The sequence below is a fragment of the Rana temporaria genome, chromosome 3 (genome assembly GCF_905171775.1).
Source record: "Rana temporaria chromosome 3, aRanTem1.1, whole genome shotgun sequence".
In the NCBI taxonomy this organism is placed as follows: Eukaryota; Metazoa; Chordata; class Amphibia; order Anura; family Ranidae; genus Rana; species Rana temporaria.
In genome coordinates this window covers 493,580,038-493,594,170 of record NC_053491.1, presented here as the reverse complement: position 1 = coordinate 493,594,170, position 14,133 = coordinate 493,580,038, and the positions used below count along the sequence as shown (strand labels likewise).

General features: G+C 43.7%; 1 protein-coding gene across 1 annotated transcript in view; it reads left to right on the top strand.

Moving 5' to 3' along the window:
* Nucleotides 1–14,133, top strand: part of LOC120933831 (NACHT, LRR and PYD domains-containing protein 12-like) — an 85,255-nt gene that overhangs the window by 50,827 nt on the left and 20,295 nt on the right. The window contains exons 7-9 of the mRNA XM_040347232.1: nucleotides 3,296–3,466; nucleotides 7,251–7,424; nucleotides 12,179–12,349. Coding sequence (XP_040203166.1) covers nucleotides 3,296–3,466; nucleotides 7,251–7,424; nucleotides 12,179–12,349 — 516 coding nt within the window. The remainder of the gene's footprint in view (nucleotides 1–3,295; nucleotides 3,467–7,250; nucleotides 7,425–12,178; nucleotides 12,350–14,133) is intronic.

Here is a 14,133-nt window from a genome sequence, read left to right as displayed (position 1 = left end):
AGCGGCTATGGCCACTCGCTGTATCACGGAAGCGCCCACAAGGACTACACACAATGCGAGCTCTCTCACATGAACGTGTGTAGTTCGTGCGGGGAGGACCAGAGACAGCCGCCAAAGGACTCCAGAAGAGGTGGATCGGGGCCACTCTGTGCAAAACGAGCTGCACAGTGGAGGTAAGTATAACATGTTTGTTATTAAAAAAAAAATTGTTTACAACTCCTTTAACCATTATTAGCTTTGCAGGTAGGCCATTCAGTTGCAGCATGGGTTTATTTATTCTGACAGCAACAGAGTTTGCTCTCACGATACGTAAATCCGTGACTCCAGCGCTGTAGGATGTGATTTCACCACCACAGTTAAAAAAAAGCATGGGGGCAAGGGTGGACATTAGGGCGGATTGTCCCTATGCTTCGGGATATATATTTATATTTACTTTCCTTGGCAGAGATTTCTTCATCCACATCAATTTGAAGGGCTGAATGAGAAAAAAATAACAGTGCATGTATGCCCTTCATTACAAATGGGTGGATGCAGGGCGGTATTCTAATGGTGGCATACCACTGATCGATCAATGTGAAATGGAAGAATCTGTTAAATTCTATTTTTTTCATTTAACCCACGGGTTGCATGAAAAAAAGAACATTACAATATAACCCCAACAAGGACCAGTGACATACTGGTATGTTGCTGGATTTTGAGTGCTTATACCAGAATGATGCCTGCAGGTTTAGACATCATCTTGGTATCATTCTTTTCAGCCGGCAGTCGGGTTTTTAAGTAAAAGCAATCCTAGTGGCTAATTAGCCGCTAGACTTCTTTTACAAGCAGTGGGAGAGAACACCCTCCTCCCACCATCTTCCATGGTTTTCTCTGGCACTCCTGTCCCACCAGGGAACCTAAGAATTTTTTTTAGTAATTTTTCAATCACTTGCGACCAAAAAATAAAAAAATCAATGGGCTCAACATGCCTCTCAGCAAATTCCTTGGGGTGTCAACTTTACAAAAAATGGTAATTTGGGGAGTTTGTACTGCCCTGACATTTTACCACCTCAAGAAATGAGATAGGCCGTCATAAACTAAAAGCTGGGTAAATTCCAGAAAATGTTCCATAGTTTGTAGACGCTATAATTTTTGCGCAAATCAATAAATATACGCTTATTTTGTTTTATCAAAGACACGGGCTGAATACATTTTGGCCTAAATATATGACTAAAATTAAGTTTATTTAATTTTTTTTATAACAAAAAGTAGAAAATATATATATATTTTTTTTTTATTGACTTTTTTCATTTATATTGAAAAAAAATATCCCAGAGGTGATCAAATACCACCAAAAGAAAGCTCTATTTGTGGGAAAAAAAGGACGAAAATGTAATTTGGGTACAACGTTGCATGACCGCCCAATTACAAGTTAGGCCTCATTCATACATGCGGACTCCGTCGCTATGGAGCCCAGCTGCTCCCGTCAGCTCAGTGGGAGATCAGTCCACAGATCTCCGCTGAGCCGACGGATGACAAGCTCCTCTCTGCTCACTGAGCGGGGAGGGGCTTGTCGGGCACCGATGTCCTCCTATGGAGCGATCTGATGAAAATGGACAGCATGTCCGTTTTCATCAGATCTTACCCGATCCAATCCGCATGGACGGATGGGGACGTGGCCCCCATACGTCTGTTTTTAGCGGATCGGATTGGGTCGGATGTCAGCGGACATGTCTCCGCTGACATCCGATGCTCCTTAGCGATGCTTGGAGCGGCCGTTCAGGTCCGTGACAGACGGACCCGAACGGCCCGTAGTGTGAATGAGACCTTAAAGCAGCGCAGTGCCAAATTGTAAAAAAAAGTGTTCTGGTCATTAAGGGGGTAAATCCTTCCGGGGCTGAAGTAATTAAGGTAAAAAAAAAACATTCATCCTTTCCATCCTCTGTAATAATTCCTGTAACATCCTAGTATATGATCTATATCTATAGAGATGATATCTGATTGCTGGAGACACTAAAGAATGGGGGATGGAAGAATAAAGTGCTTTAATGTGAAGTGTCCCCCATGTGAATGTAGAATCCCATTGTAAATGTGGAATATCCACCAATATAGTACTTGTATCTCTAATATATCCCAGAAGTCTCAGCACTAAAGGCTGTAAATGTATATCCACCCCTCCCCCTACATTCTCTATAAGGGATCCTATTCCTGCCACAATCCGGTGATCTTCAATGGGAACTCCTGATTTGTGGACTTTACGAAGCTGACTGTGTGAGGTCCTGCTTAATAACCGGTTACATAAGGGGGTGACTGAGCTGTCACAGCGCCCCCTCCTTATACTGTGTAGACATAAGTACTACAACAGCTTCACCTTTATCATCTTCCCTAATAAGAAGATCTTTCCTCTGTATAACATTCTGTATATCCTGATATTCCGCTCTAGTGATGTTAAGAGAAGCCCGGAGCATTGAATGAAAGAAATAAGCAGAGGGCTGGCATGACCAGCGTGCTTGGGACACAGGGGGTTAACAATTCTGGGAGGAAGGGGGGTAGGCGGTGCTGGTGATCAGTTTCCCGGGCTCTGGGAGTTTATTTAAGGGAGGGGCGGAGCTACGGGGCACAGCAGCGTGTGGGGGAGACAGAGAAGGAGGCAGATTTTCCCACCCACCCTCCCCTGTTTTGTCTCGTTTGTGTTGTTCGTGTGTGTTCTTTTTTTACAGGTCACGGATGCGGGTCGTCATAGCAGCAGTAGTGGTGGCGGTGTCATGTGGTCCAGGAGGTCAAAAGGAACAGTTATGACGGAAGTGTGGGGGTCCAGCGGTTATGGACCCTCTCCGTATTCCACCAGAATGGTGTCCGCTGGAACACGGGAATTGGTGTACTGCGGGATAGGGGGTGTTGCTATGCCTTTAAGGCTGGCGGCTGGGGGTTGTTTATGTCCCGCAGGATAATGGTGTAAAAAAGTTATGTGTGTTACTTCCTTTGACCACTTGTCTGTTTATGGTTGCCATTTTTTATATGGCTGTTTGGAAACTGTATTGATATATATATATTTTAAACTAATGTAAAATTTATTAAAAATTTAGTTATGTTAAAAATGTTAATAAAAATATGGCTGCTACGGCCAATTTTTCTCCAATCTCAGGTGTTGCCTCAGTTTCTAATTTAGCATAAGAGGGGGGTGGTATGGGTTGGTGTCTTATAGGCTATTAAGGGTATCCAGGCTACCTGAGTCATGTTAGTTTTCACTAAATGGGAATAATTCCTCATATTCATCTTATAATATAATATCATGTGTCTGGATTTGTCTCTGCAGGTTGCATGGTTGTGATGTGACTTCCTCCGGCTGGGATGATCTCCGATCCATTCTTATCAATAACCAATCCCTCCTCACACTGGATTTATCATGGAATAATCTGCAAGACTCTAAATTAAAACTTCTATGTGAGACGCTCAGACATCCTGGCTGCAATCTGCAGATGCTGAAGTGAGTCCTATAAATGATATAATATTCTGCAGGATTCTGGTATAAATCTTCTATGTGAGGGATCCAGACATGTCACCTAGATGAAATTTATACAAAGACAGACTTCTGATTGGCCGGTTACACTGGGAGTTCCCATCATAGTGCTTCAGGTCACTCGCTATTATTGGCTTTCATCCCCTCCCCCCTACACTGACTATCAGAGATCAGACTTTGGCTGGGTTTTCCATGTGGTAGATGGGTCCTATGATGTAAGGAAATGTCTCCGTTGTCTGTATGACTAAAAGGGGAATGAGTTGGTACATGACGCAGACACTAGGTCCTCATATGGCACAATGCATCCTTTATGGAAAAATTGGTGCACTAGTATTTCCTCGTGGGGGCCTTTCTCATTGCAGGAATGTGTTTTATTTCCCAGGGGGAAATCAGGGTGTCCCCTCAGGGAAGTCAATGGACCTGGGTGTGAAGAAAGTTTGAAAGAGCACAATGTCTCTCTGAAAGCCACTAGTGAGGAATAGATGAGAGGGTGTGTTCTTAGAGTCAGAGGCCAAGGGAAGGTGTCAGCCAGGGTAGTATGTGTGTTGGAGTGTGTGTGAAAGAGTTTTCTACAGAGACCCAAGCTTTCCCAAGCTTGTGGAATTTTCAGTCCATGATCCTAGTCAGATGGCAGGCTAGATTATATTTGTAGAGGTCTGGTAGTTCGATTCCACCTTTAGTTTTGGTATGTGTGAGATGTGTGTATTTGATGCGTGGGGTGTTGTTCTTCCATATGAAGGCCATGTACGCTTTGTTGTATAATACAAAAAAAGAAGGGGGAAGGTGGATTGGGACCATCTGCATTAGGTATAGTATGTGGGGTAGGATAATCATTTTTATTAGGGTTGAGCGTCCAAACCAGGGTACGTTAAGGTTGGCCCTTTAGATCCCATTGGATCGTATTGAGCGCTGATAAGAAATTATGGTTATACAGTAGGTGCCACCGATATTTTGTCAATCTCACCGCCATTAGCGACGAGATTGACACCTGCGAGCCCTATCATGGGAGCTAGGGCCAAGCTCTGTCACTCTTCCCGCTCGCCACCCCCAATGGATTCCTATGAATGCGTGGCATCTCGTGGGGGCGGCGAGCACGAGAAGCACAGCCTCGCAGCAGTGATTTCCTGCGCGATACCATCGCGCTGGAAACACAATATCAGCGGCAGGTACTGTAGAGGTCAGATATTTTCCTGGTGATTTGGATGCCAAGGTAGGTAATGGCTTCCCTTTTCCATAACCCTTGCTGAGGAAGTGGTATATTATGCATAATATGTGCATACATGTGAGGTAGGAGTCTGATTCCTTTCAATACCTCTTGCATGTAATCCCAAGCCACTCTGTTAAATGCCTTCTCAGCATCAAGAAAGAGGAAGAAACCCTAAGTCTCAGATGAGGTGAGCCAGTGATGTAGATTTATTGTATGTATGATGTTGTCTCTAGCCTCCCTACCTTGTATGAAGCCTACTAGGTCAGATGAGATAAGATTGGGTATGAGAGGGAGTAACCTGTTAGCTAGCATCTTCGCATAAAGTTTGATATCCATGTTGAGCAAGGAAATGGGTCTGTAGTTGGATACTTGTGTAGGGCCCTTACCATATTTTGGAATGACTGCTACGTGGGCTTCTAGTATTCTGCCCAGGGAAGTTTTGGGGTTGGCCAGGGTATTAAATGTCATTAACATCTTAGGTGATAAAACATCTAGAAAGCATTTGTATTATAGAAGAAGTGTGAGGCTATCAGGTTTGGTGCTTTTACCTACTTTCATTTGTTTTATGGCAGTGTATCGTTCTTCTGTAGAGAGAGGACTTTCCGTGGCTTCGGCCTGCTGGGTGGTAATTGGTTTGGGGCAATATTGGGCTAGGAAATCCTTGATTTGATTGGAACGGTGGTCTGAAGAATTTGGGTCTGGGTTGTCTTGAATTAAATTGTAAGGCTTGGAGTAGAAAGTTTTAAATTGTTTGGCTATATCTTGATTTTTGGAGAAAAGCGTGCCTTGGTTATCTCGTATGTGACGGATTGTAGATGAAGACTTAGCTGTCTGTAATGTGCGTGCCATTAGTCTCCCGCTTTTGGAATATATTGCCTCCTAGTGCGTTTCCCTAATTCATCTAGCAATGTGGAACATGTGTGTATTAAATCCTGAAGTGCTGCTTGTGAGGATTATTGTTCATGGGAGGATTCTAAGGCCGCGTACACACGATCAGTCCATCCGATGACAACGGTCTGAAGGACCGTTGTCATCGGTTAACCGATGAAGCTGACTGATGGTCTGATGTGCCTACACACCATAGGTTAAATAACCGATCGTGTCAGAATGAAGTTCAATGCTTCCAAGCATGCGTGGACTTGATTCTGAGCATGCACGGGTTTTTAACCGATGCTTTTACATACTAACGATCGGTTTTGACCTATCGGTTTGGCGTCCATCGGTTCAATTTTAAAGCAAGTTCCTATTTTTTTAACCAAAGGATAACCCGATAACCCGAATAATGACCGATGGGGCCCACACACGATCGGTTTGGACCGATGAAAACGGTCCTTCAGTCCATTTTCATCGGTTTTGACCGATCGTGTGTACACGGCCTAAGCGTTTAATTTAGTTGATTAATGATTTGATCTGTTCCTGCTGTCTCTTTTTTGCTTTTGTTGCTAGGGATATAAGTTTCCCCCTTATGACACACTTGTGTGCTTCTCATAGTGTGGTGGGTGTAATGTCTTGGGTAGAGTTCTCCTTGAAGTATTATTGAATTCGGGAACATATCTGCTATATTGTTTTTGGGTCTTTTGGCAAAGAGGGATATAGTCATCAATATTTTGTGGCTTGTGTTGATTCAGGAAACATAAGGGTGGGGTGATGATCGGATAAGAACACTGGCTCTATTGAGGCTTGTGAGAGGAGCAATAGGTCTGTTTGGGTGAGAAAAAAGTAATCTATTCTGGAGTATTTTTGGTGTGGTGGTGATCTGATGGAGTGCTTGTGACTGCAACATTATGGCGGACACATCGGACACTTTTGACATATTTTAGGGACCATTGTCATTTTCACCAGCGAAAAGTTCTATAAAAATGCACTGATTAAAATGACAATGGCAGTGAAGGGGTTAACCTCTAGGGGGCGTTAAAGGGGTTAAGTGTGTCCTATTGTGTGTTTCTTACTGTAGGGGGGCATGGCTGGACATGTGACGTCACTGATCGTCGTTTCCCTATGACAGAGAACAGACGATCAGTGACAATTAAGCCACAGAGAAGAACGTGGAAGGTTTGTTTACACTCACCTCTCCCCGTTCTTCAGCTCCTGTGACCCAATCGTGGGACATCGGCGGCAATTGGGTCCACAGGTCCTGCGGGCGTGGTCACGGAGCTCAGAACTAGGTCGTGAGCGTGCCGCCGGTGGCACGCTCACGACCCAGCGCTGGGCTCTTAAAGGCGACGTACCTGTATGTGCTGGTGCCCAGCTGTGCCCTTCTGTCGACGTATATTGGAGTGAAGGGGTCCTTAAGTGGTTAATAACGGGGTACATAAGGGGGTGACTGAGCTGTCACAGTGCCCCCTCTTTATACTGTTTAGACATAAGTTCTACAACAGCTTCACCTTTATCAACTTCCCTAATAACAAGATCTTTCCTCTGTATTACATTCTGTATATCCTGATATTCCGCTCTAGTGATGTTATGTTACTTTTCACTAAATGGGAATAATTCCTCATATTCATCTTATAATATAATATCATGTGTCTGGATTTGTCTCTGCAGGTTGTATGATTGTGGTGTGACTTCCTCCGACTGTGTTGATCTCCGATCCATTCTTATCAATAATCGATCCCTCACCAGACTGAATATAGCAAATAATAATAATCTGGAAGACTCTGGAACAAAAATTCTATGTGAGGGGCTCAGAGATCCTGGCTGTACTCTGCAGAGGCTGAGGTGAGAATTATCCTATAAATGATATAATATTCTGCAGGATTCTGTCAATGAATGAATGAAGAAAATACATTAACTGATTCCCAACCAGCCACAGCAGTTGTACTATAGCAGGTAGACTCTTCTACGTGAATCACCATTATCGCGTGTCCCTGCGATGGTTGGTTTTGTTTTAGAATCAGTCTACAGGCCCAGGCCAATGATTTCTGGCCTGGACCTGCTTATCGGTTCTGGCAATTTTTTTTTTCAATTATTTTTATGTATATTGCTGGGATCCGACAATATATTACAGACATAAGCATTTTTAAATTACATTTTTTTCCTTTAGAACTGTCCGTTTTCTGCTCTCATTCATTACACTATGTGCAGTCGCCGTATAAGCTGCCTTACATAGTGTGGGGCGTAGACTTTGGCCAATCATGGCTCTCACAGCAGAGCATGCTATGATTGGCCAAAACATGCTTTGGCCAGGTGCATGCTTTGGCAAATCAGCAGCCATCAATGCATTGCAATCTCGCAGTTCATTATGGGGCGTTCCGCGGGCACTATAATTTCCTGTAAACGCCCCATAATGTTGTAAATTCTGTGAACGGGCGAACACCTGATGTACAAGTCAAACTTAAGTTTGACTCGAACATCGGGCTCATCCCTACTAACGTCCCCAAAAGTTTAGTGTTCCCAAAAATGTGGCTTTAGCGGGATCAGCCCAGGCACCTGCGTTTAGCCCCTCGGCCTGCCCAGCTCAGCCAAGTGCAGTATCAATAGATCACTGTCACTTAAAAAAACACAGCACACAAAACTTCAGCGTTGGCAGAGTCACGCCTGAACCGTGCTAGCACTAACAGTTATTTTTTTTGTAGTGATTCAAGCAGTCACTGACAACCAGGTGCTCTTTTACTTGTGAGTCACACTAGCTGTACCTCTAAGTTTAGTGGCCAAAAGGTCCAAAAAGAGATGCACTAGTAAAGAGGCCTACACATTGCTGAGTATGACAGATGAGAGTGAAGGGGAAGCCTCACAGTCAGATTCAGGCTCAGTATACAAACCCGTAGAGAGCAGCGACACAAACCAGTAGAGAGCAGCTCTGATGATGGAGTAGTGGTCCCTGCTAAGGTCAGGCATACTCAACCCCATTCTGCTGTTGCTGATGTGCACTGCATGGTTCTTGTATGGAGCGGAGAGCCAGTACTAGTGCCGCTCATGCTTCTGGTGAACTGGCAAGCACCAGCGGCCTAGTACATCCTGATCATAGACAGACCAGCACTGCAGTAAAAATGTTTCCCAAAAGTGCAGTTCATGCTGGTGTGGTGGCTAGCACAAGTAGTGCCCCACAGCCACCAAGAGTTCCAACACAGGCCCAAAGTGACCTTCCTGCTGCATATACCCAACCCTGATTGGCAGCCCACCACTTCTGCAGCTCCCATACTTCCCCCATTCACGGACCAACACGGAATTCAGGTGGAAACGGTGGATTTTAGTACCCTTGACTTTTATTCACTGTTTTTCATGGAAGATCTGTATAGATCTATTGTGAACCAAAGCAATTTATATGCTGGCCAATTTATTGCCGAAAATCCTTATTTGACCCTTGCCAGAGAATGTGGTTGGAAACCTATTATTGTTCCTGCATTTAAGACCTTTCTGGGCCTAAACCTCCTCATGGGCATTGAAAAAAGTGTGAGTTGCGGTCTTATTTGTCCACTGACCCAATTCAACATATGCCTGTGTTTTCTGCTTCCGTGGCCAGGACTAGATACAAGCAAATCTTGTGGTTTATGCACTTTAACGACAATGAACTCTGTTGTCCTTGGGGTGACCCTGGGTAAGATTGACTTCACAAAACTCAGCCCCTCGTAAACCACTTCAACAAATAATTTGCATCCTTGTTTATTCCCGAACAAGTTGTCTGCATTGATGAATATAGCAAAAGGCTATATCCTAACCTGCTAGCCTTTTGCTATTTCGATGCTTGTATAGACTATAGCCACGTCCGCAAAGAGTTTTTGCTCAATACCACCCGTTATTGAGCCAACCATCACTACTACTGGACGGGTTGTATAACCAACACAATGGCCGCGGTATATTATATGCGGCGGACTACAACAAAATGGCCGTGAGTCTACTTCCGGTTTATCGAGATATAAACACAAACGCCACTACCAATCAGGTTCCCCAGATGAAGACACGTGACGGTGTCGTAACGCGTAGGGATTGGCCATGGACAGATGTACACCTGGAGTGACGTAAGCAGGCGCCGTGAATGCCGCTGTTTGTTCCATTCATTGCGCTTGATTTTAATATTGATGTAAGCGCAGGTTTTTCTTTAATAAACGTCCCCCTGCTTTTTACTTATTACACTATTGGAGGCTCTTTGTTCTCCCCCCCCCCCCCGCCCCTGGAATGGAGTTTATATTAGGGACTATCAAGGAGGTGCATTTCAGCATCATAGAGGGAAGGCTGTGGACAGCTGGAGAGGCCAGAGAATCACCAGGGAAGTGTGACAGGTGGGAAGGTTCTGTTGCTGCAAAGAGGTGGATGATGCAAGGAGACCTTTGATGCTTTAAGACCCTTGGTATTGAGGTGTGAGTTCTGGGAGACCTTTTATGGATGTGATCATATCTCTCATTGTCATCTAGATACATCTTGCACAGTGGACATTCAGCCATCATTTCTCTTCTCTTTTGGCATTATACTGCAGTTTGATTTATGGGACACTTAGCACTATTTAATCTATTTCTATATATATATATATATATATATATATATATATATTCATTTTTTTCTTTCACTTTAATGATTTATATGGTTCTGATTGATCATCACTTATCACCGTCACTTTTTTGTTTGATAGTGTTTAGTTTTTGCGCAAAACCCCTCTTTTAACGAAATGTTTGTTTTTTAAACTGGTTGAAAAAAAAATTAATCAGAAAAAAAGATATGTAAGTTCTGTGACAGGACCGCAGGCTATACATACAGTTTTATGGTGTACGAGGAAAAAGATAGCAACGCGGAGCTCCCAAACTACTGAGACTACATAGGGAGCAGCGGTAAGATCGTGTGGGACTTGGTGTCACCCTCCTTCGGAAAGAGGTACCACTTGTATGTGGACAATTATTACACAAGCGTACCACTTTTTAGTCACCTTATTGATTTTGGAATTTCCCCAGTTGACACTGTGTGATTTAATCACTGGGGCTTCCCCCAACGGCTTGTGGATTTCTGACTTAGATGGGGGAAAGAGCCTTCTTGAGGTGTAATAAATTGCTTTAAGTGAAGTGGAGGGACACATGAAGTGTTTTCGTTCTGTCCTATATTCATGCAGATACAACAGTCCAAATTCCAATTTTTAGACTTTAGGAAGGTGATGGAATATTGGGGTTTAACAGAAATTCTGTTATTTTATTCCATAAACCCCCCAGATCCTTTCCTTTATCTATCAATTTCAGAAGCCCCTGTATGAGACACTGTGTGAGGTCTTGATTAATACCCAGGTACATAAGGGGGTGACTGAACTGTCACAGCGCCCCCTCTTTATACTGTGTAGACATAAGTACTACAACAGCTTCACCTTTATCATCTTCCCTAATAAGAAGATCTTTCCTCTGTATATATGAAAAAAGAGGGCCAACCCCCCCCCATATTACAGGAATTTGAGTGAAAGCTATTAAATTGGGCTTTAAGGGCACACAGTACAATTTGTATTGAAAAAACTAAAACATTTATTAATATGGAATATCATAAAAACAGTCAGACGAAAAATCAAATTTAGAAATTAAGTCAGTAGCTGGTACTACAAGGGTTATAACAACAGTTATACAGTCTCAATATACACAAGCTTAGTTTAGAAAGCACAGTTATGCCCTGGTTCACACTGGGTACGATTTGGAACGATTTGAGATGCGATTTGACATGTCAAATCGCATCTCAAATCGGCGGCAATTGTCGGCAATGGCACTGTCCTAATCAGTGCGACGCCGCATCTGCGATTTCAAAAAGTAGTTCCTGTACTACTTTTTGCGATTTCGGGCCGCGATTTACATTAAATTGCGGCCGAAATAGCGGCAAATCGCGGCAAAATCGCGGCCGCGAAATCGCGCATTTTACCGCGATTTTGAATTCGCAGCAGTGTGAACCTAGGCTGAAGATACAATCTTGAATAGTATAACCCAGGTAGTGATCCGGAGGTTTAATGGAGGGCTTGCTCTACATGTTACGCGCTTCGCGCTTCCTCAGGAGCAAAAGATTTGCATAAATAGGCCGCGTAGAGGGTAAACGAACGACGGTCCTGTATTATCCCCACAGTGGCTGGGTATACAAAGTAGTACTGATCCAGCCTATTGTAGGGGTAGTATCATAAACACGAAACTATAAAAATAATGTTGTTGGGGCAGTCAATTGCTGGTAAGCAATATAATTCAAATCCGGGGGTGTACATGCACGGTGGTTCAGTGCTAGGTAAAATAGGCTAGGCACAAATTGGCAGATAGGTAAATCTACCAAAGCAGTCTGTAGATCCTCAGGCAGATAAGCAGAGAAAATTATAAGCAGGACTGGCAAAGCAAAGTCCTAGAGGTCCAGATAGCACAGGAATCCGCAACGTGTCCCCGATGGAGAAGAATGACGCCTTTACTCTGTATAACATTCTGTATATCCTGATATTCCGCTCTAGTGATGTTATGTTACTTTTCACTAAATGGGAATAATTCCTCATATTCATCTTATAATATAATATCATGTGTCTGGATTTGTCTCTGCAGGTTGGAGGGATGTGGTGTGACTTCCTCCGGCTGTGATGATCTTCGATCCATTCTTATCAATAATCGATCCCTCATCACACTAGAATTAGCAAATAATAATCTGGAAGACTCTGGAGTAAAACTTCTATGCGAGGGGCTCAGAAATCCTGGCTGTACTCTGCAGGAGATGTGGTGAGAATTATCCTATAAATGATGTAATATTCTGCAGGATTCTGATATAAATCTTCTATGTGAGGGATCCAGACATGTCACCTAGATGAAAGTTATACAAAGACAGACTTCTGATTGGCCGGTTACACTGGGAGTTCCCATCATAGTCCTTCAGGTCACTCGCTGTTATTGGCGTTCACCCCCTCCCCCTCCACTGACTATGAGTGAGTGAGTGAGAATATCAGCGCAACACATGCAAACTGAATCGCCTGGGCCCTCAGAAGAGATGGGTCTTGATCTTTCTCCTGAAGGCCAGGAGGTTTACCTCCAATCGGATGGTGGTTGGTAGAGCGTTCCATAGTCTGGGTCCTTGGACTGCAAATCTTCGTTCTCCTTTGGACTTGAATCTGGCTTTGGGTATCTGGAGTAGATTTTGGTTGGTGGATCGCAGAATGCTATTGGTGTTGTGAGCTTTTAGTTTCTCGCATAGATATTGGGGGGCATTTCCCAGAATACACTTATGCGTTAGACAGAGTGCTTTGAAAGTGATTCTGTCTTTTACGGGCAACCAATGAAGGGATCTCATCAAAGGTGAGATTGATTCCCATGTTTTTTTCCCAGTCTCAAGTCGAGCGGCCGTATTTTGAATGACTTGCAGAGGAGTGATTTGGTATTTGGGAGTCCAAGATAGAGGGCATTTGCATAGTCAAGTCTGGAGTTGATAAGTGTCCCCACCACGACTGCTATGTATTTTTTGGGGATAAAGAGAGTGAGTCTGCGTAGAAGGCGCAGCAGATGGTGCGATCCGCTGACTACTAACCCTATTTGTGCATCCATTGTCATGCACTATCAGAGATCAGACTTTGGCTGGGTTCACACTGGAATTCACAGCGGCTCACAGCAGTGCATCTCCATTCACCATTTCAGGTCCGATTTCAGCTCAAACTTTGGGCTGAATTTGGACCTGAAACAGACCAGAATATGCACGGGACTCCGTATTCTCTTCATTCAGTGACCAATCATAGACAGATGGTAATCCATTAGAATCTGGAAGGACAGAGCGAGGTTCTAGACCACAAGTGACCCCTAGATGATATCCTTGTAGGTATAAAATTGTCACCTCACTGAGCCTCAAAGAGAAGTCCTAGTCCTTTCATCTACAAGCCCAGCAGGGGACGAGGCCGATACAGTGAGAAGACCCCCAACTGTCTGCCAGATATTGATTTATGTCAGAGATCAGAGGAATCTATTTTATCTCTCATGAAAACTAAAATATTAGTTGCAGAGAAATGGAAATAATTGCTCCTGATTGTACACATGCTGGGGTACATGTACATATAACATTGTATGTGTAGTGAGGATAGAATCCAGGAGAAACTCCCAGAATGGTTCAATGGAGTCTGATCACACCAGACAAGCAGTGATTGGACTTGTTGGGTCCAGACTGACATGCCGGTGTTAGAAAACCAATCCTCATCCAGTAGAACCATTCATGGCCCATTTAGTTCTGGTTCCTTCAGAAAATAGGACCTGCTTATGGGCTGGGCAGGGAACACCCCCCAGGGTTGATTGGCTGATGGCTAAACTCCACCCACATCCATAAATTGAGAATCCTGAGATATGGGCGGGGTGATTGCCATAGAGCCGCTCTAACCGGTGAATAGCGGATGTTCCTGGCATGTTCCTGTCACAGGATAATCCTCAGTTTTTTCTCATATCCAGACTGTGTATGTCCTTTTGTCTTCGTTGTATTTTCTGTCATTCTTTATCTTTGCACATATTTTATACACTAAATAACAAACTAG